The 22,607-nt window shown below is 36.7% G+C and overlaps 4 protein-coding genes across 7 annotated transcripts; 3 read left to right on the top strand and 1 right to left on the bottom strand.

Moving 5' to 3' along the window:
* Positions 1 to 304: 304 nt before the first annotated feature.
* Positions 305 to 3,122, top strand: ccdc85b (coiled-coil domain containing 85B). The gene has a single exon (XM_046850152.1). It carries the CDS (start codon positions 1,340 to 1,342, stop codon positions 1,940 to 1,942), a length of 603 nt encoding a protein of 200 aa, XP_046706108.1. The 5' UTR covers positions 305 to 1,339; the 3' UTR covers positions 1,943 to 3,122.
* A 2,261-nt stretch (positions 3,123 to 5,383) lies between these two features.
* On the bottom strand, positions 5,384 to 8,204 carry fosl1a (FOS like 1, AP-1 transcription factor subunit a). The gene is made up of 4 exons (XM_046850151.1): positions 7,776 to 8,204; positions 7,216 to 7,479; positions 6,200 to 6,307; positions 5,384 to 6,061 (listed from the first exon to the last, which is right to left on the bottom strand). Exons 1-4 carry the CDS (start codon positions 7,902 to 7,904, stop codon positions 5,492 to 5,494), a joined length of 1,071 nt encoding a protein of 356 aa, XP_046706107.1. The 5' UTR covers positions 7,905 to 8,204; the 3' UTR covers positions 5,384 to 5,491.
* Positions 8,205 to 11,697: 3,493 nt separating this feature from the next.
* yif1a (Yip1 interacting factor homolog A (S. cerevisiae)) lies at positions 11,698 to 16,384 on the top strand. 2 transcript variants are annotated; one of them, XM_046850618.1, is made up of 9 exons: positions 11,698 to 11,776; positions 12,146 to 12,187; positions 12,740 to 12,981; positions 13,078 to 13,182; positions 13,436 to 13,514; positions 13,770 to 13,827; positions 14,056 to 14,211; positions 14,370 to 14,463; positions 15,786 to 16,384. In XM_046850618.1, exons 2-9 carry the CDS (start codon positions 12,157 to 12,159, stop codon positions 15,942 to 15,944), a joined length of 924 nt encoding a protein of 307 aa, XP_046706574.1. In that variant the 5' UTR covers positions 11,698 to 11,776; positions 12,146 to 12,156; the 3' UTR covers positions 15,945 to 16,384. The 2 variants fall into 2 exon arrangements, with proteins under 2 accessions (XP_046706574.1, XP_046706575.1); XM_046850619.1 differs by having other exon boundaries at positions 11,771 to 11,844.
* A 1,704-nt stretch (positions 16,385 to 18,088) lies between these two features.
* si:ch211-145o7.3 (forkhead box protein N2) lies at positions 18,089 to 21,861 on the top strand. Of its 3 annotated transcripts, none has more exons than XM_046849771.1 (5): positions 18,089 to 18,240; positions 18,863 to 19,451; positions 19,583 to 19,704; positions 19,905 to 19,960; positions 20,456 to 21,861. In XM_046849771.1, the coding sequence occupies exons 1-5, from the start codon at positions 18,122 to 18,124 to the stop codon at positions 20,752 to 20,754; spliced, it is 1,185 nt and encodes a 394-aa protein (XP_046705727.1). In that variant the 5' UTR covers positions 18,089 to 18,121; the 3' UTR covers positions 20,755 to 21,861. The 3 variants fall into 3 exon arrangements, with proteins under 3 accessions (XP_046705727.1, XP_046705726.1, XP_046705728.1); XM_046849770.1 differs by having other exon boundaries at positions 20,453 to 21,861; XM_046849772.1 differs by having other exon boundaries at positions 18,093 to 18,230; positions 20,453 to 21,861.
* The last annotated feature ends 746 nt before the right edge of the window (positions 21,862 to 22,607 follow it).

Below are 22,607 nucleotides of genomic sequence, written 5' to 3'. Positions count from 1 at the left end.
GCAGAGTTCAATGAGAATTGTCTGAAGAAAAAAACAAATTGCAGGCGAGTGTTTTGAGTCCCGTTAGCAGAAATCACATGATCATAACTGGGTGCATTTAACAATGCGATTTCAATTTCGCATTTAAGTCAGTAAGATAAGAATGGGAATCTCGTTTTATGATGTCATTTGTGCCAAAGGGGTTGCCTACAATACACATTCTTACGGTAAAGGAAGAGCAAAGGGAAGGAAGGGGAAAGAAGAGTGGGGGGAGGGAGGAAGATCGAGAGAAGGAGCGTGTGTGTGTGTGTGTGTGTGTGTGTATGTGTGTGAGAGAGAGAGAAAGAGAGAGAGAGAGAGTCGACATCAGCAGCCTCCAGAATCATGCTTGCCAAATGGAGAAAGGGAAGCTCATCCCTTAAGAAACATCTAGATTTTTTCATATTGCAGGCCTAACTGGAAAACAATATATTGACCTGGAAATTATTAAAGCGATTTTATTGCCAGAAGCTTCGGATTATCAGACATCTTTTTATTGCTGGTAAATCGCAAGATCCAACTCGGCGAGGCTGCCCTACATTTTCTATTCTATTTTCTCTATGCGTTTTTTATGTTTACAACAGCTCATGGACATCTCTTCAGGAGGATGTTTGCTTCATCCATAAAAGCGTAAACAAGAAATTGAAATCGATGGAAGATTTCCGGACAAAAATACGGGAATGAGGTAAAGAGCCGAGGCGAGAAGCAAAGACAGCTTGACGGACATTGTGAGCTCGAAAAATACAGCCGCACACAGAAGATGCACAATTAATCACAACATCATCTATTACATCTCGATACTCAGGACTGTATCGGCACAGTATGTAACACAGTTTCTTAGCATCTCGTTGTTTTACAGCAAAACGACGATAAATATTGTCATCCAAAACGTTTAATTGTAAAATAAATAAATAAATGAAATAGGGCGAGTAATTTCGCCCGACTTTTTTTTTTGTTCAGGTAATATTTACCTTTAGATCAGTGTAACGTGAAAATGTTCCACTGTGATTTTGTGCACTAAATGCAATCAAGCGATTGCAGGACGTGGAGGTAAAAACCACAGCGTTTACTTTAAGGCCTGAAAACGAAATGTGCTTAAAGAGAAACACACTCTGAAACAGCCTGACTGACATTAAGATACACGTGCCTCTTAAATATGATCAGAACAACTCAAGGGTATTGAGTTCCCACCTACGCTTCTGTGTTTTCCCATAATATGCAACACACTGTTTGGGATCACTGACTGCACCCTTTTTTTATCTGGACAATCAAATCTGCAGGTGTACTTTTTTCAGGATACCAAAGTAATAGTTCAGGCGAGATGGGGAGTGATGGTGAAATTCTAAGCCACGACTTGGCAAAGGTGTCTGACGAGGACTTGTTGGCTTGCTCTAAAGAGGAGCTGGTGAGTCGACTGAGGAGAGAGGAGTCAGAGAAGATGTCGGCGCTCATTCAGCGTGGGCGCCTAATCAAAGAGGTGAACAAGCAACTTCAGGGACATCTGCTTGAAATCAGGGAGCTCAAAGCCATCAATCAACGGCTGCAGGAGGAGAACCAAGAGTTGCGTGACCTGTGCTGCTTCCTAGACGATGACAGGCTGAAGGTGAAGAAGCTGGCACGAGAATGGCAGCTATTTGGTCACCATGCTGCCAAAGTAATGCGTGATGACCTGGGCGGCTACCTGAAGAAGCTCTCTGACCTGGAGCGTCTGCAGGACGGTCTGGTCAAGGAGAATCTGGACCTGAAGGAGCTGTGTCTAGTGCTCGAGGAGGAGTGCGTTAGCAGGAGTGATTCCAGCCCAGGGGGATCGACGGAGCTCAACCTGCCATGTATGGTGGCCCGGGACCTCGGGGATGGAAGTTCGAGCACTGGGAGCGTTGGCAGCCCTGACCAGCTCCACTTAGTATGCTCACCTGATGACTGAGCAAGAGATCAGAGAAGGAAAGAGGATAATAGCCATTATCCCTTTATTCTTCTCAGAGAATGACAGAGAAGGGCCTGAATGAAGTTCTAAGGGCCAACCCACCGGAGCAAAGAAGTTTACGATTTTAGTTGTCATCAAACATCTCAACTGCTTATTTTGGACAAACATAGGCCATGTTATTTTTTTCTTTGCGTTTACCTTTAGACTGGATTTAATTTTACCCCTTCAATGTAGATAGACTTTACTAATGTGAATGATATTGCTTTGGTTTGGAGAACAAGCATGATTGCAATAGTTTTAAGCTTTACTTTAGCTCTGTCATATTGTGTTTATTAATTTTTTGAAAAGAAAGTAGTACAAGGTCACTGGGAGCTCCCTACATGAATCTCTTATAAAAGTGGTTGTATATAGGATTAAATGAACAACTGGCTATTTAGCACCTGTTTTTACTGCACTGAAAAGGGGGTCTCATGTTCTGATGATGCACTAAACAGGGCTGAAACAAATCCCAAATGATTCATGTTTTTAAACTGTGTAGAGCCATAAAATGACCTCTTTGAGATCATGCACAACAGCACTGAATCATTTTCACTGGTCTCTCAAGACCTTTGGTATAAAATGAATGGGTTAACAGTTATTTGGCTGTATGAAGTATGAAATCTGTGCATTCAGAATTAGTACACTTTCTCACGATTATGAAAATTGTTACAATAACCATCTTTTTGACTACTACTCTGGACACCATTTGATTCTTTTTTTTTTTTTTTTTTTTGCATTGATACATTTTATGACCTAACTATTCACTGTACCTTTTTGTGTTTTTGATAGTTTACATAGCTATGTGCTATGTTTACACACTGGCAACTGCACTGGGTACAATGATGCTTATGAATTTGTAATAATGTATAATTAACTATGTTCTTTAACTTTTACCTATATGTTTTGATTTAAATGTACATGAGTATTACATTAATGCTTTTTATTTCCTGTTTATATCATAAGAACCTGATTTTGTGGCTTTGCTTTTGGCTGTTATCTTTGGGCCATGGTTGTTGTTAGTGGGAGAGCTTTAAATACACTTGATTAAGCTTGATTGAGAGCTCTGAATGTGTAATAATCTTTCTTGTGTGCTAGGAGCCACCTAGACAAAAGACTGCATATAAACGGAACACTTTATTGATTTGCTCATAGAATTGTTTGGTAATGTTCGAGGCCAAAAAGAAAGCGGCATGAAGCATGTTAATTTTCCAAAATGAAGAATACAGAGGGCCTTTGAGAGCATGCATTCACTGGGTCACTTAACACAAACCCTCTCTTCACTATCTCCATCATACGTCCACCAAGCTTTTGAGTAAGCGGTGCTCTTTTGATTTGAGAGCTAACAGAAGACACTGTGTTCCAATTAGGGTCACCAGGTTTATTCAGTTTGCCCTGGGTACTTGCAAATATTGCTTTTGGCACTACCATTCTTATGCATTCTATGTAATCATTGTTTCCATCATTTCCTGAAATTATTTATTTCCAATACTTTTCCATTTGTCTCTAACTCACACTGTGCAATGAGGCAAGGTTATCCTTCACTGAAGAGATAAAGGACAGGTCTTTTCTCAGACACCATTTTTGTAGCATTACAGATGAAAGGCAGAAGACAGAACAGTCATGGCTATAAAGATAAAAAATATATTTCATAGTTTAAAAGTTTTTAAGCATATCATTTTATGTTAGCAATTTTCTGTGTGATTGACAGGTGTCACAGCCACTGGGACCTCGGTAGGATAAAGTATTTTCTTAAAATGACATTGTAGGATACATCTTAGGTCTTTTTTAAATAGTGCAATGCACTGGCATTATTATAAACACAGAGAAAGGTAGGCAATTACTGTGATATAAAAATTGCGACATTTAGGGAGTTAGGGAGTCTGGGAATTCATTGGCTATCAGGACCTCCTAAGAAGAAACAGCATTGACTCCTCCTTTCCTCCCACCCCATCCCTAGGCCTTTGCTATACTGTTTCTGTTTTCAATTAACAGCTTTTTCTTCCTTTTTTCCCCTTAATTATATGGGTGTAGAAATCTGCACGTCTCAGCTGGAAAAAAGACCTCAGGATGAAGAAGCATTGCTGAAAATGCTCTTTAAAGCATACATTAAATTCAACAAAATGTTAAATCTGCAAACTTACACAAATGGCATCTGCTTTTGAGTTTTCTTTTTATTATCATTATACTCTTACAATGATGTACAATATGAAAGCCTTTATTCATTGCAAAGGCTTATAATTATTAGTTGCAAAAAATACAAATACAAATATAGTTTACTCTCAACAATAAATACAAACCTGCTAAATTGTATGGACCAGCCGTAGTAGTGTATCAAATAAGCTGTAATAATTCAAACACTGAAGATTTCAATATATTAAGAATATTTAATATAACATTGCTACTTTAGAAAAAAACAGCATCTAATGAAAAGATGTATTAAGTGCATATTTGTCCAAGACCATTCATAATCAGTATTCAGATAAATTCAATTCAAATGAGTCAGTATAACTGAATTATTACTGAAAAGTTTCAGACTTGTAATAGTTGTGATCTTCACATCAAAATTACAGAGACATTTTAAAAGGACATAATGTAGCTTAATACACTGTACCATATAAAACATAAATACAAAATACATTAGACTTATAGCTTTAAATTGCATAGAACAAAGTTATAAAATCTGTCAACAATAGTAAAGTAGTGTCCATCTAAACACAGTGATCGGCTTACATGCTTCTTTATCAGTATGCAGTCAGTTTATGAATATTGCGAATGACAAAAGTTTTGTATAAACTTTAAGAAAATACTTCTGCGAGTTTTGCACGGAGTACCTTATTTTCCGCCCGTATGGTACCTTAGTGAATTCATCTACACGTTGTCACTTTAATACAATAATGTGCTTAAAAAAATTATAAAATTCGTTAATGAAAACAACAAAAAAATTTGCGGATTCCTGCAAATTTTAAGATAATCCTCAACTTGCTGTTAGTTAGGTTCCAAATGAGAACCCGCACATTTTTAGAGCCACGAGTTCCGAACCACGAATTATATATATATATATATATATATATATATATATATATATATATATATATATATATATATGATAGTTTATATAATAGTTCATAGGTCATTGGTATGGCTTTCATAAAAAAAATGTAAAAGTTGGTTTTAAAACTTTATAATACTGAATATTATTTTGTGCTTTGCACTATTGCTAATTTATTCTTAGAAAAATACACAATCTGAACACTGAAGCTACAACTACTTCAATCTTGAGCCCATTTGACAGTTAACTGGATTTGTCTTACTGGAAGAACCCTTTAAATGTTGTATGATGAAGCCATCAATAGTGTTTCTTCATCAAAGAGGGTTCTGTCCAATTAACCTTATTTTCTTAGATTGTATACAAATATTTCAGTGTATTCACAAATACACTTGTGTTTCTCTGACCCAGTATTAAACACCTGTGAACATTCAGAGCACTCGTTTCCAATTAGAAAAAACAGCTTAAATGGTCAGGATGGTTGGTGAGTTTAGGGATTGGTCTGACTGATCCCCACTGCTGCTGCTACGCCGATGGGCAATACCACATGGCTCTGGATTGCGTGAGGCCTGGGACATGCCATGCTGAGTCGTGGAGGGGGCAGAAAGGCTCTGTGTTTGTGAAGTAGTAGCAATGGTGTCAAGAGAGGAAGTAGGATAGGTGAACATTAGGCTAGATGCGAACGAAGGTGTGGAAATGAGGACTGGAGTGTGGAGGGAATCTGATTCTTGATACATACTGCCAGAAGAGGCTGAAGGTTGTGGTGGAATGGTAATTTTTGGCTTTGGTTTTTCCTGTTTGGGGGGAACCTGACATTTTCTAGAGGGTCCAGGAAGTTCCAAATCTTTTGGCTCAATTTTAATTCCTCCCAAGCTAGGAAGAACAGGATTGGAGTCAGAGTCTGAATCTGAGTCCTGAACTTTGCAGATGGGTCGGTGGGCCTCTAGAACAATTTCAAGCTTCTCTTTTTCCTTCTGTAGCGCAGCGATCTCTTTCTGCAGGTGTGACTTTTTATCTTCCAACTCGTCAGTCTCCTGCAACAAATTATTGTCATGGTACAATTAAGTCTAAGTTGGTAAAAAAAGTTGAGTAGTGTGAATGGCCTCACTTATGAGGCACTTTAAATAAAAAGCATCTGTCAAATCAATATGTGTAAGAGTAGATCAACTTACATTTTGAAGTGAGTCGGTAAGTTCACGGCGACGAGTCCTGCATTTAGCAGCAGCTAGTTTATTTCGTTCTCTTCTAATTCTTCGCCTTTCGAGTTCTTCTGAAGATAACTGAGGTCAAAACAACAGTATTGTTAGAAAAATCTTCAAAGTATAAATATCTAAACCAAACACGTTTTTTATATACTCAAATTATATACATCCTTACATTGTAATAAACAGTACTACATATTTCAGGACTTCAATCACTAAATTGGTGAAAAGGTCACCGTCATTACTTTTGAACAGCAATACTGCCATCTAGAGGAGATTTCATGGGTACCATAGTAGAAGCTGTGTACGAATTGCCACTGGTTTACATCAGCATCCCTGCACTCTGCCTTCTCCCGTTTCAGTATTTTATAAAATTCACTTTCTTGTTTGATTTCATGTGCCCTTTCTTCCTGCCCTTTATTTTCATGAATCATCAAGACCCCTCACTGACTCAGGTGTGAGTCATATGATTTTGCTCCAATGAGTCACATGATTTCCTGTCTCATTATTTCACTTGTCTCACACCCCAAGACTGAGACTTGAGGGCATGAATCACACAAAACTGGGCTTTCTTCAGCACATCAACAGGTTAATCAAGGATATATATCAACATGTAAATGAAAATGATCTCCATATTGATGAAAAACTCCCTGAATTCATTACAACTGATTTATATACATAAATACAAAGGACACAGACATGGCCAAGAAAGGACAAGTGACCATTCCTTCACCACACCTTTTGTGGATAGGCCTTGCATTGTACAGCTAGGTCAAATGCACACCCTTAAGAGTCACTACAGGATATTACACATCTTCTGTTGCTACATTTCTTTGAAATATATGCCATCGAATTCTTCAGAAGGGTGGGGGGCATTTGACTAATTAAAACATTGTAATTAAAAACATTGGCAAAAACAGATCCTTTGTCTTCATGGTTATACCACACTAACATTAATTCATAATTGGAAATTAAATCAAACGTACATGGTCATCATTTCTGCGTCTTGTGGAGCTTCCTGAGCCGGTTACTGCCCTGATGACTCCTGGTCGGAGAAGGTGTGATTGGGTGGGCTGAGGGTTCACATATGCATGTCTTGGTGGCAGGGGGTAAGGGTGACGGGGAGGTTGCTTAGATGGGCCTGGCATTGGGAAAACAGAGGGCTGCACGAGCCACTGTAGGTCTTGGCTTGAGGTAACGGCATTCAGAGTGGGGACAAAATGACTGGATCCCGCCACCGAGTACTTTGGCTGTGGGTTAAAAGCGTTTAAAAGCGTTAAAAGCGTTTTTCGAAGCAACCAAAAAGCCTCATCAAAGCAACCAAAAATATTTAGATGGATTTTGTCCATAATCTAATGTTAAAAATATATGGCTTCTTATAAACCCAGAACAAAACACCTTTACAGCTAAGATATAATCACTCATTGGTAATATTTTGACTTTTGAATTATGAATTAAAATATACATTTTGACTGAAAGTGTTCTGTCCAATGTTCTAACATTACTTTATCATCTGACTTGTATCTATTGTAAATGATGGACTTACCTCTGGATGCTGAGTTGAACCGGTGCTGGTAGCCTGAGTACCGCTTGCAGAGCTCGACCCAGATGCAGAACTGTTATCGGGGAAGTTCTGATCCGTTCCTCGGCTAAAGTTCCCGTAGTTTCGATACATGTAGGCCGTTTATTTATCAAAAAAAATCCCAATAAATCGAAGCAAATAGAAACGAGTCTCAGTCCGTGACAGATCCGAATGGTCGAGCTCGCCTTCGCTGACTAACTTATACTCCGCTGTAGTACGAGCTTTCAAAAGTCACTTACGCCTGCCTAGTTGCTGGAATACAGGAGAATCCACGTGACTTCCCAGGGGTGGACTGTGCACTAGTTAATGTTCGTACTCGCAAACAAAACAAAACAGAACTAAGTAGAATCGTTCACGACTTTTATTTTTTTATTTATGTATTAGATTTGTTTGCGATCATACTCTATTTACTTTATATTGTTTTTTGTGCTCCCCTCCCGATTTACGAGAAATGGTGCGGTCTACAAATAAGATGACAAGCAGTCACGTGTAAGATGACGTATATGCCCATATTTAGCTGTTTTCCGGGAATCCCATTTGTTTTGTTTTGTTTTTTTCCTAACAATTGTGAGGGGCTCACCCCTGTTGGTAAAACAGAAACTTATTTGTTTATTTCATTCATTTAGCAACATTCTGGAAAAAAATATTGTACTTTTTATTTTACTTATTTTATTTACTTTTACGTTTTAATATACAAACTGCTAATGTACTCTACAGTGTATCACCTTACAGGAGAGTAAACCTGAGTTTTTTTGGAATGAATTACGTGAGGAAGGGACGGGAATGTTATGCACAGTAAAACAAAAAGTTCATTTGTGAAAATCCAAGATATTTGACAAACAGGAATTTTATAACGTATACTGACCAAGTAGACAACTAGATCATTTACAGGTAGATAGTAGACAACTAGATCATAGTGATAACAGAATAACCAAACGATTTAAACTATATCTTTTTCTGGTTTGATTTGTATTTGATTAAAGTTGTTTTTAGAGCTGTGTGTCTCGGACAGTGTTAATTGTTAATCTACATTGTGACCACGTGTTCAGTACGACATATGAAAATCGGCAGCTGCGTCTTTCTACCACTCATTTCCCGGCAATCCTGTGACTCATCTGTGAGGCCCTGAATAAGGCCTGGTGCCACATAACCCCCGTTTGGGGTCACAATGCCACTTTTTAATCTTTAGAAAATCACACAAATAGGATAATAATAAATAAAAATAAATAAATAAATAAATAATAATAATAATAAAAATAAAAATACAAATACAAATACAAATAATAATTAAAAGAAATATATATATATATATTATAATTCATGATCATATTAAAATGTGTTTTTAACTTGTCCTGATTTTAGCCAGTAATGACTTTTAAATTTGAGCTTATAAAAAGTTTCATCTCCAACTCTCAAAAGTTTGCCTTGTATTTTGTTCGCAATATAAACAGAGCCCGAAAAATTAGGTAATAGGTGTGCGTGACGTCATGCCTGTAAAATGTCTGCCTGGGACTAGACTGAGGCAGATCAACCCGGACCGAGGCATGAAAAAAATACAGCTAGATCGCTTAGACACACCCAGCCATGTCTGTGTACGACAGGTACGTGGTTTCTTGAGATGACATGCACCGATTCCCGCGGGCTAGATTCTAATGAAATACGCTGACGTTGCCGAGTTGTGGGCGGTGCGCAGTGGCACTCCCCTTTTACAAAACACACCCCGGGATAACGCAGCACATCTGCTTCTGGCTGGTTTTAAGGTAAATGTATTCCCAATTAGGTGACAAACCTGACTAGCATTTCCCCCCAATAAACTGGATGTTATTTTTTATTTGTTTTGTTTTGTTGCTGAAATTGTTAATTATGCTGCCTTTACTAGTCTTGCTGGAGTCCCCATTTGCACCATGATCACACTGTAAACTTTTATATAACAATAGGGATACGTAACCCCCTCCCCCCCCCATTCGTTTATTGTATTACCTGATTGTAAATATTACTTACCTTACCTTATATAAATAACCTTATTGTTAGATTTATATAACAATAAGGATACGTAATAATAATTACCCTCTCCCCCATCCAATTAGTTACAATTCAATTCAATTACAGCTATTAGGATGGATTTGGATTGTAATATAAACAGTCTGCTACAATGCTTAGGACTGCAATTTGCATGAACAGTTCTGCATTTAACCTTTAACAATAATGAAACTGTAATGACTTTCGGTGCCACCCTGATGAGAATGGGTTCCCTTTTGAGTCTGGTTCCTCTCAAGGTTTCTTCCTCATACAGTCTCAGGAATATTTTCCATGCCACAGTCGCCACTGGCATTGCTCATAACTTTGCGACACTAACATATATATTTACCTTGTTATATGTAAAGCTGCTTTTGCATATCAATTGTTAAATGTCCAATACAATTTAAACTGTAATAAAACCTGTACCAAGGCATGAAACATTATGCAAAGCGGTGCTTGTGTGGGATGGAGGTACCACCGTGATGCACGAGCTCATGAAAAAAAAACACCAGGATGATGGTGGAACATCAGCACGGTGAGCAGAAACTGTATAATCCTCATGTGAAAATGGTGTAGTTTAATGAAGTGCCGTTGTGTAAACTGTTTGTTTGGTAACTTCAGGACAGTCGCACTGGATCTGTTCTGTCGTGAGCATTAGGTTGCGCAATCGGCTCGCTCGCGACAAAGTGACGGATTCAATTAAACCGGTGCGAACAAACAGTGAATCTAAAAGCAGCAAATAACAGCAGCAGTAAACAATTACATTTTTAGTCACTGTTTTGGTTTTTAGCGAATGATTATGCATTTAAAAACCAATTAATATTTGTAAATATTTTTTTAATTAAGCCTGTTAGCTTGCTGCGTTTCTCCGTTTCATTCTTTTTATAGTATTTGTCTACTACAACAGTAACTTGTCTGTTTTCAAACGTGATTTACTGCGGCTTTACTACGCTGATTATATATTTACACTAATTATATATTCTAGATGCTTATATATTCACAAATGAATATATTTTTGTAATTTTTAAAATAATATTGTATTATATTTCATTTTTTTAAGCATAGTTGTAAACTTGCCACCTACAAAATACAATATAAAAGTTGATGTGTTTTGTTGTTGTTGTTGTTGTTGTTGTTGTTGTTGTTGTTGTTTTTTTAACAGAAAGCATGAGTGAATTTGTTTAAGGGAAAACTTCCCATGCACTCCTCAACAAGCAGCCACTTTAAGTTTTAAAAAGTCTAAATTAAAGATAGTTACATTTTATACAGATAGTTAAACTCGAAATGATTTTGCATTTGTTAAGTACTCTATACATATATACCATGAATTCGAGTTTTATATAGTTATAATAAGCGAAACACCAATTATAATTTACAAAAATGTAATTTTTATAAGAATAATTGATTAATCATAGAACTACCAATACTCAAGGACGACAAATAAACTAATGGTTTATGCGCATGCGCACTTTAGTTTCTTATATTGCGTAATACCAGAGACATATTCAGATTTTAAGACGCCTATCACTACAACGTAATATATTTTCAGATATGTTTACAGTAATAAAGTAGACATAATGGAACAAACACGTGGAAACGTGTAATTTAATCAACACCTTCTGACTAATCTTAAAAAAGCGCCGTGTTATATAGCATTATTATAAAATAACGTATGGAAAAACAAATACAAGCATGTAAATATAATTAAGGAACCTTATGTATGTATGCAATGTCATCGTTCGTCGTCAACACAGTGTTTAATGTTGCACCCGCGGCGTGACCACTTTTACTGACATACACAGCATCCAATCAGAATTCGTAGTTAAGCTCCATAAACTGCCCGTTTGACCAATGAGATTAGAGATGGTGAAGCGATGCCACGCAGGCACATATACACCAGCCAATCACAAAGCAGGTGAGGAGGGTTCACGGGCGTCTACGTAGCTGTAAGTACAACTTAACGCAAGAACTTAGCTGCTTTTTTCAAAGTTCTGCTTTTCCCCTTGACATTAAGGTAGCTTTAATTGAATATATTTTTGACACAGCAGGTCCGTTTGATTCCAAGGTTTGGCAGTAGCTTATAGTCAGTGTCATTTAAAAGTCAGCTGGCTGGTTATCAGTCTATGTAGCTACCTAAGCTAGCCAGATAGCATAGTATTCAGGTAGAAATGGAAGAAAGCTGAGCAGCAAATGAGCTGACTGGCTATTTATATGGCACCCAGGTTTCACATTAGTTATTTGGTTGAAAGGTGCATGGATTTTTTTTTTTTGTCTTGAAAAATCTTAACTAGATAATCATATTGTCTTTTTTATAGGAGGAGAAACGATGGAACATCAGCATCATGCTTACCGGGCTAGTAAGTATAATTTGTTTTTACCAAGCTGCCTAATTTCTTTAGAATTCTGCATTAATTTAGGGGTGTCACTTACAATGTGATATCAGTTACATCTCGGATATAACAAACCTACTTTCTGAAATTAGTAGTACATTTGAGGTTGTTAAGCAAATCAATATGGAAACTTTCCCCCCTATCCCCAGCCACTGTAACAGCCTTTTTATATTAATAAAAAGGCTGTTACCCCCCTAAAGTTCCTGAGTTGCTCAGTGGTCTTCAATTTAAGAGGTGGGGTATTTGGAAGAATCGGATGCAAGAAAAGAAAGGGAAAGGGTCACTGGTACTTCAGGAGAAAGACAGAAACTCACAAGAAAAGGAGAGAGAGAAGGAGTGTAGTGGGGCTATAAATATATATATATACATATAAGACACTGTACAGTGTTATCAGGCTGCAAGTAGGGACTCCAGCAAGACTAGCTATTGCAGCATAAATTAAAGGGAGAGCCAAAAGGCAATAAGTCTTGGCATTTTCAGTTTAAAATCTCATCTCTAATTGTGTGTCATCTTGCACAGCAAAACAAAGAGCTCGTGCAGCTCCTCCAGGAGATCCTCTTCTTTTTGAGGACACCAGTTCTGGGATGCCACCCATGAACAACCAGAATTACTATGAATCTGGTTATAACATGGGTGCTGGAATATCAGGTGGCCAAGATCCTAGTGGAATGAACAACATCTTTGCAGATCCTATGGCCAGTGCAGCTATGATGTATGGTTCTTCACTTGCAAACCAAGGCAAAGATATAGTAAACAAAGAGGTGAGATGTATAACTGATGATATTCAATGCACTTGGATTTAGTGTTTGCTCAGATGTTTTTTAGTTTTTGAAAAATCAACGTTTGCTGTGTTGCAGATCAGCCGATTTATGTCAGTGAACAAGCTGAAGTATTTCTTTGCCGTTGACTCCAAATACGTCATAAAGAAGTTAATGCTTCTCATGTTCCCTTATACACATCAGGTAAAAGTAGAGGGATTTTTTGCATTTAGTAGGCAGGTTGTCATTACATGCATTTGCATGCTTTTAACAATGATGTTACTTGTCATTTAAAAATGCTTTATTAACTTAATGTGCTTAATTTATTAAATTTGTGAGAATTCAAGTTGACCTGTCTTTCTGTTTCTCTTTTTCTCTATAAATGACAAGCTGATGTATAAATTGGAGTACAGCACTGTAACACTGTCTCTCTTGTACTGTACTGTGATATCAACAGGACTGGGAAGTTCGGTACCACAGAGACTCTCCACTCCCCCCTCGAAATGATATCAATGCTCCAGATCTCTACATACCAAGTAAATATTCCCTGCTTAATATTCATTTTGAATAAATCATTCATAAGGTGATGCTGCATGTTTCTCTGGATTGTATGGAGTGAAATGAAACTGAAAAACAGAATAACACCTCAGCCATTGGATTACATTTTTTTTAATATGCATATATAAAGAGAGTGAGGTGTTTTTTTTTGTTTGTTTTTTTCTTTGGAGTAAGTTACATAGGTATTCACTTGCTTAGCAAAAGAGTTTACAATTTGTTGTTGTTCTTTATAGCAATGGCTTTCATCACCTACATTTTGCTGGCAGGAATGGCTTTAGGAATACAGAAACGGTGAGTTCGGGAACATTACACACAACCCACCAAGAAAATTCTTAGATAAAATAATTATTTAAATATCAGTGGTTAAAAAAAAAAATACAGACGTGCAGTATAATATATAAATAAATATTTTTTTATTATTGTTGTGTTCACTCATGAACACCATAGTGTTGTATTATACATTGTCTTTGTTATGAACTAACTCGGAGTTCCTATTTGTTTGCTGTTCATTGTTGGTAGGTTCAGCCCAGAGGTCCTTGGTTTGTGTGCAAGCACTGCTCTGGTTTGGATCATCATTGAGGTCCTTGTAATGTTGCTGTGTCTGTACCTGCTCACAGTGCACACAGATCTTTCCACCTTTGACCTTGTTGCCTATAGTGGATACAAATATGTTGGGTGAGTTATTTTCCCCTGCTTCTATCAGCTCCTAACGACATCACCCTAAATTACTTTATAATGTCATTTGCCATTTTCTTTTAATTGTTTTTAGACAGTTATGCACAATAAAAGTTGATAGTGCTTTATTTGTTATATTTGTCTTTTTTCCCCCCCAGAATGATCTTCACTGTTCTATGTGGACTTCTCTTTGGCAGTGATGGTTACTTTGTTGCTCTTGCCTGGTGCTCTTGTGCCCTCATGTTTTTCATTGTGAGTACTGAAACTGCTTCAGAACTTCATGATGTGGTATACTTGATATGACCAAAAGTATGTGGACACCCGTGGAACATAAAGCTTTTTTTTTTATTTATTTTTTTTTATTTATTTTTTTTTTTTTTATAAATCTTATTCTAGTTATAGTTTACTCTTTCCTATTATAATAACCTTTAATGTTTTTGGAAGGCTTTTCACTACATTTTGGAGCATGGCAATGGGAATTTGTGATCATTCAGCCAGAAAAGCTTCATGAGGTCAGGCATTTGCTGAGGAGGCCTTTGGGCGAGGAGGACTGGGGATTAGGTAGCATTGCAGTTTATCCCAGAGGTGTTGAAGGTGTTTAGTTAAGGCCAATCAAGTTCTGACACACCAACCCTTGAAAAAAAAGATTGAAAGACACACTTAATGCAAAAGGTTTTGTTGTCCGGTGTTCACAAACTTTTGCCTATATAGTCTCTTTACTCACCATTATGCAACCCGAATCAGAAGTATTTTAGACAAAAAAAATGCTTGGCTCAAAGATGTGTGACTTCTTATATTAAATATTATAGAAATATAAATAGAATACAAAAATAATAGTATCTCACTCAAAACTTGGATTGTTAACACTAAGTAGCAATGTTGTCAGCTGAAAGTGCAGATTATTACGCTTTAAATGGAAAAATAAAAATAAATAAATAAACTAGCTGTCTAATCATACAGGTCACCACAAAGCTTGCTGGCCAAATTGCTTGCTAAGTTGCTTGTGTTGGCTTTTTTTGCATCCTGATTCCAATGTGTTTATCTTCATCAGCAAGATAAGAAAAGACAAGATAAGAAAAAAATATGCATACGCCTCAACCCCCCCATACTTAAAGTGTTAAGTTTGATTGCAAAATACAATTTCATATTATTACTGACTTATTATTGAAAATGAATGTAAATATTTATAGGTAAGAATGTTTAAATGTTTGCATATATCAAATGTAAAAATCCCAGGAATGTTTATCAGGAGTTGGGGCATGCTTTCCTACAGTACATAAAGTACTATAGTATGCTAACTTGTACAGTGTACTTTGATGTCAAACTTGGTCTATCAGCACTACAAGTGCAAAATACAGAAAAACTGTTTATTTTTTTAAATGCTTTTTTAAACCTGAGGCATTAAACATTCTGTATATGCTGCAAAATAAAAAAATGAGTTTCAAAATGTTTTACTTCATCTAAAACATCATATACCTGCTGTTTACAGTTAATTATAACTTTATAGAAAATTCATGACTGAATTGTAAAATTTTAAATCTAAAACAAAATTTTGTTGTTGTATTTGTCTTTAGGTCCGCTCTCTCAAAATGAAGATCCTTTCTTCACTGTCCTCAGACTCGATGGGTGCCGGCGCAAGCGCCAAACCTCGTCTCCGCTTGTACGTGACTGTGGCTTCTGCAGTCTTTCAGCCAATCATTATCTATTGGCTGACTGCTCATTTGGTCAGATGACCAGGTGTAAAAGAACTTTAAAACAGTACAGAAAACAGTGTCTTGTGTGAATGTTGACTCCATAGTTTTCTTTGCCATTTCAATCGGATATATGACCTGCCAGTACGAATTCATGCCATCGGATTAGGTTTGTCATCTTTTGGGGGAAAAAAATGACTTACAGGTGTTTCTCGCAAGGATTTGTATTTTCACTTTTAATTTTTTTTTTCTGACTTGGGAAAAAAAAAAGCTTAGGTGACTGTTTAAAAATCACCTTTCTTTTAAGTTTAATTATTCAGATTACTCTCTGTCCCAGTGTCCAGCAACATTTTGTGTGGTATATTATAATAGTGCTAAACACACGCTCTTTGCTGAGCCAATGTGCCCTTATTTTCTATTTATCTTTGCATGAACAACAGTGCTTTTTCTTACAGTAAAATAAATGGTGAGTTCAATTTTAAGAAGGGGTTGTTGATGTGTACTTTTTGGGGTATTGTGCACTCCAAACCACAGAGTGCTAAAGAAAAAAGAGACTGCATGGTAAATATTTTTCCGTGACACAAATCCATACTACCAAACCTCCCAAACAATGCTATGTATTAGAATACATTCTCCTTGTATTGGACTTTTTATGTTGCTGTAGGTTTTTTTTTTTTTTTTTAAACCCACATTTTAAGGATTTTCTGGGTTTACAAATTTTATACAAAACAGGAATATCTGAAAATAGTACAACTCTGAAGGTGTTATTTTTTGATTGCATGTAACTAACACCATTTCAGCATACTGATTAGCATGGTGGTATGCAGATTTGGGTCTAGTCTGTGTCTTTCAATATTAAGCTAAAGATTATTTGAAGGTCTACACAAGTCAATTGTACGTTCTTTGACAACATCTGGGAGGAACTTCATAATGCTGAAAGATAATGATCCAAACCACACTGCTTACACAGCAAAGGAATTTATCAGGGGAAAAATGTGGCAAATGGGTCACTGAATCTTGAATCAGCATGCATTTAGTCTTTTGAAGAAGAGACTCGGGGGAGAAACAAACTCTAAACAATTTCTCTAAAACAAACCAAAAAAATGCACTGACTAAGAATGCAACAGTTTGTGATATTATTGTGTTGCTGGATTGTTGCAGTTTTTGGAAGCAAGGGATATTCAATCAAGTGTTTGAGCTCTAAAAAGCACAAGTTTTATACATTGACTTACCGTTAAGCAAAGAAGTTGACCAGAGGGTACCATGTGTACATTTTGAGGGTGTACAATTACAGAATGTAAGCTCACGCCACCACTCTGTTATGTCATTTATAAACTGTATCCAGTACAGCACTCACAAACCTTGACATTTTTAAGGTCAGTACCGACTTCAGCAGGGTACTGATAATACTTTGGCATCCTTGTGGACATGAAAAAAGGCAATGGGTTACATAACATATTTTGAAACAAGAGCTATAGTTTTGATCTGTAAACAGTGCGGTAATTAATTGATACACTTCAGCACCTACTGAAATGCTATTACTATGTCATTGATATGCTGTGAAAGATCAACAGCCATATGATATTTGATATTAGCAGTAGTCCTGTTGCATTTATGGATAAGGTACATTACAGCAGCTGGTCAGTGAATACCACAAAGTGCACCTGTATGGTTGGTATACTTGTTGATATAGCTAATAAATATTATGTTATGCTGTTTAGTAACACAGATTTCAGAACATCTAGTGCATACTACATGATTTAGCCCATATTTCACAAGCATCCCAAACTCCGGCACGGAGACTGAGGTACAAGGTGTCTGTCTTTTACAGGGCATGCATCTAGTTATGAAAAAGTTTCACTTAATGTACAGAAGATTTCATTTTCACTTATCACCCCAGTGACAATAAAAGATGTATGGTAGTATGGTACCCCTTTTTCTAATAGTGTGCAAATGTATGATTTTTAGCCATGCCAAAAAACAAAAACCATCAAATATATATGTATTTGGCGCTAGTATTTATTTGTTTATTTGTTTGTTTGATTTTGTTTGTTGTGGTTTGAAAGATAGTACGTATACCCACTGTCTCAAAAAAAAGACCCGTGTCTCTTTAAGGATGGTCTCGCGCTCGAGGCGCGCCGGCTGCAAAGCGTCTTTTAGGTTTCCAAGGGAACGTGGGAAAGAGGAGAACGCGGACTGGACAGTGAGGGATATGTTTGATGAGTGTCTGTTCGTTTAGTTCATTTAAAGCAAAGTTTCTACTTTTTCCCACCTTGACTTTAAACAGATTCCAGGCAAAGCAGTGGTCGCCTTGGATCCTAAGTGAAAGTAAGTCGGTGTAAGTTTCTCCTGCCTGTAGTTATTTATTTCTCACATGAAAGGATCAGGAGTGCGTAATTGTTCGCACCGTAACTTAATATTCTAGCGCCATTTTGTCATGTAAACTGCATTGCCATGTGCTTTCACTGTTCTAACTAACTAATTACATTAGTGCAATGGATGCCTTATAATATTTCTTTCTCGTAATTGATTGATTTGTTAATTATTTGTAATATATGACCCTGTCTCCCCTCCCCCGCCTTTCTCTTCAGTAGACTGCCCTTGGAATTGTGTGTGTGAGTGTGTGTGTGTGTGACAGAGTGAGACATAGAGACTGAATTTCTTGGTTTACTGGTTTGTTCAATTATTTACCAACTTGCTGACCAAAAGTCTGTTTTTGTACAGGACAGTGGGACCTTTTACCTTTATGCATCTGGTTAAAACGAAAAAAAAAAACAGAAATTCTGTACCATCCGACTTATTCTAAGATTTCTGAGACCTTGCCAGCAAAGTGAAATCCATATGAAGAATATAAATACAGTATTATGACTGATTTTATTTCGGAATTCACCTAACATCACCTTACTTTTTTCCTGCATCTTTGTATGAGTTTAATGGCTGTTTTTATTCTGTTGTTACAGACCGGATTCTGGATGTGTGTACATGTGTCCTGGAACTGGGAGTCAGATGGAGAACCACACACACTCACTGCCATCCCTTTCTCCTATCCATTCTCCCAACAACCCCTCTAAAGCACTTTCTCCATCTCTTCCTCAGCCCTCTGCAACAGCACCTGCCTCACTCTCTCTCTCTTCACCTTCTCTGCCTCTGTTCTCTCCCTTTCACTCCCTTCAGACCTCAGGAGGGCTTAACTCACACTGCCTCAGTCCATCAACTCCATCAGATCAAGATGACCTGACTTGTCTCAACTGGTTGCAGCAGAAAAACATACTGCCTCTGTCTAAAATGCTCTCATTCTCTCAGTTTGACGCGCCTCCTATTTCAAGTCTCCCATCTTCCCTGACCAAGCCGCCATACTCTTTTAGCAGTCTCATCTTCATGGCCATCGAAGACTCTCCAGACAAAAAGCTTCCTGTAAGAGGGATCTATGAGTGGATTGTCAGCAACTTCCCCTATTACAAGACAGCACCAAGTGGCTGGAGAAATTCAGTGCGACACAACCTGTCCCTGAGCAAGAGCTTTCGCAGGATACAGCGAGACAAGAGTCAAGTGTGTACCTTTCTTTCACTCTCTCTTTTTTTCTTTAACTCTTAAATTAGTTCACAAACCTGGATATTGTGCCTATGCTGAAAATCAGCACTTCAACATTTTAACAATAAAAACTTTGCTTTTAATTATAGTCCATAGGAAAGGGGTCACTGTGGTGCGTTTGTACAGAATATCGACCGGCTCTTTTAGAGGTGCTTAAGAAAATTCATTACTGCCACAGCAACAACAGCAGTTTGCTGAATAACCCTGTTTTGTGAGTATGTTTGTTTAATTTTCAATTTAACTATAAACAGAAGTATCTTTTTAATAATTTAATACTGCATGTTTTAATTAATAGAGAATATATATATATATATATATATATATATATATATATATATATATATATATATATTGCAGTTTGGATTTTATTAGATGCATTCATTTATGAAATAATCTTTATTTTTGCAACAGGTTGGAGGCAGCTGATCATGGCCAGAATGCTATGTGTGACTCTTTGGCAATTTCAGGTTAAGAGATTTTCTTTGTAATGAAAAATATTCTTGTCTTGTACCTGTGTGCAGGGTTTTACAAAATTTCCCTGAATAGTGAAACGTTTTCAAAATATTTAGTACTGTTTTCCACTTCTTGCAAAGATCTGTGTTGTGTGTGCTGTTGTCATAACAACAAACTGGAATGACCCTGGCAGCCTATAGACCTCTTTATATTGGTGTTTTTTAGCTCAGGCTTTATGAAATGGGTTTTTAAGCCTGTGTCTGTGTTCACATTTCCTTTAAGCTAGGTACTGTTTTACAAAATTAACTGGATAGACAGATGATATGCTTTAGAGACTTTTCACAGATATACCATTCAGGCTTTAATTTAACATAAGGGAGCAAAGGTACACATAAAAAAACACAGTATATAAAATTGGAAAGATTATGGAAATCAGAGCTTTAATATTATTTTTTGTTTGGTTTTAGTCCTATGTATAAATCATCTATTTTTTTTTTTCTGTATAGCAGACTTGGACTCAAATAACCCAACTCTGTCCTCAAGTTCACCATGCTCTTTGATCCCTGAGCATGAGGAGCTGGTGGCCATACAATCTGTAGATCTTACAGAAGAAACCGAGTCTGAGAAAGACCCACTGGCAGATAGTGGCTACATCGAATTCCATTATTACCAGTGTGAACAATACCAATATCTGGTGTTGCCTGGGAACAGCGACCTGGACCTGGAAACAGTTGAGATCCTCCAACTTGACGCAGAGGCACAAGAAGCTGCAGGATCTCTGCTTGATTTAGCGGGAGGAAACCACTGATACTTTGATAGAAATTCTTGGATAAGGCCATATAGTCTGTGTAGACAGCATGTACCATACATTTGCAAGGATAGAAAATTGATGTCAAATGTGTGCTGGAAAGGTAAATGATGGGGCTATGTGTGTACAGCATTCAGGCGTTGCAGTTTTGCACAGCAAATGTGCAAAAACAAAAATAAAATGTCATTTGTGACATTTTAGAGACAACTGGAATATACCAGTTATGTACTATTTCTAAAGTGTTCTTAAACTATACTGTATACTTTTTCTCCATAATTTTTTTATAGATTTAGATTAAAAGCATACACCACTGTTCAAACCACCACTGGTTAATCAGACGGCACTTTTTATAGCCAGAGAAAGATTTTTTATGGCATAGTTTAATATTATGTCTATTGGGTACACCTGCCTTGTCATGCGTGCGTGCTATATGTATTAATAGGTAACCCTTTGTAGCTGAACATTACTGGTGTAGTGATATGTAATCACCAAATGATCATTGCTGATCAGGTATTGTTTGGGAGATGGACCATTTTTTAGCAGTCATCAAAATTACTCAAGTACAACAGCCTATAAGAATTTGTCCAAATAATATAAGATAATTAACAGCCCTATTTCCATGAACAAATGTGAGGTTTGCAAATGGCAGATTGTTTGCCATGGGTTGCCATTCATTTTTTTAACTGCACTTAAGTGGTGGTTGTATCTAATAAACTAATAAATCTTTATAGTTTAACAATTTTAAGTAAATTGTACAAATGAACCTTTAAGTACAAATTAATCTTCTAATTTTCTAATAGTATAAATAACATCTAATGGTTTATAATGATAAAAGTGATATTAAAGGAGAAACTGCCAACAACAAGCCTATTGATTAGGATGTGCACACAAAGATGAATTTTATTCTGGAAATCTTTTTTCCACTTTTTTTAATCTATAGTTATTTAATTGTTAAAATGTTTAATTTTCTGTGATTCTTAGTGCACCATATTGTATTCTGTCAATTTTATTGTCATTTAATGGTGTGATTAGCAGCTTGTTCGAAAATGCCTAAATGTTCTGTTTATATAAGGCACTTGGTAATAAACATCTGCAGTGAGTACCTTTGCTTTGCCTAGTGTAATGGATTCGTTTTTGCAAATAAAGAAATCTGGTTTGTCAGTGATCTAGAGCAGAGACGGCTAAACTAGAGCCTAATATTGCCATCATAGAATATATGAGAAGAAGAAGAATGGAAAAATTCAATTTGGAAAAACCTTTGGAAAATAAGGACCAGTCTTTATGTCTCTCATTAGATGTCATTGATTAGCTGCATTAGGCATTAAACTCTATTGTACAATACTTTGGATTGTTATTTATTGTATTTTAAGTTTCTCTGACTTAGAATTTGGAAAATATAAGTGGATAAGTTAAATAGATTACAGAGTAATATTTTCTATTTCTTACTTTATGTTTTTAAATGTTATTAAATCATAAATAAGATTTGTGATTGAGATTTTCTTAATCAAGTCTGATTTTTAACCCTTCATAGGAAAAGGTTTGTGCACCCCTAATCTAGTTACAATGCGTTTGCTCCTCATATCTATCACTGAGCAAAGTTTGATAGACAGGCGCTCGCCAAATGGCCTGCAGTAGTTTATGTGAAATGCCTGGGCTCACTCTCTATATCCTTCTTCCATAATACGAATAACGTTTTAAGCACAATGTGTCAAAGTGAAAAAAATATATAACACACTAATTTCGATCCGGCGTATGAGATTAGTTTTATTAAAGTGCATACCGGGAGCTGTAGTTCTTTTAACTTGTCATTTTCGGGCTGTGACACGTAGTGAGGCCTGAAATTGAGGGCAGAG

This window comes from Silurus meridionalis, chromosome 5 (assembly GCF_014805685.1).
Source record: "Silurus meridionalis isolate SWU-2019-XX chromosome 5, ASM1480568v1, whole genome shotgun sequence".
In the NCBI taxonomy this organism is placed as follows: domain Eukaryota; kingdom Metazoa; phylum Chordata; class Actinopteri; order Siluriformes; family Siluridae; genus Silurus; species Silurus meridionalis.
Note: the sequence above shows the minus strand (reverse complement) of the source record. Positions and strands in the feature narration are given on the sequence as shown.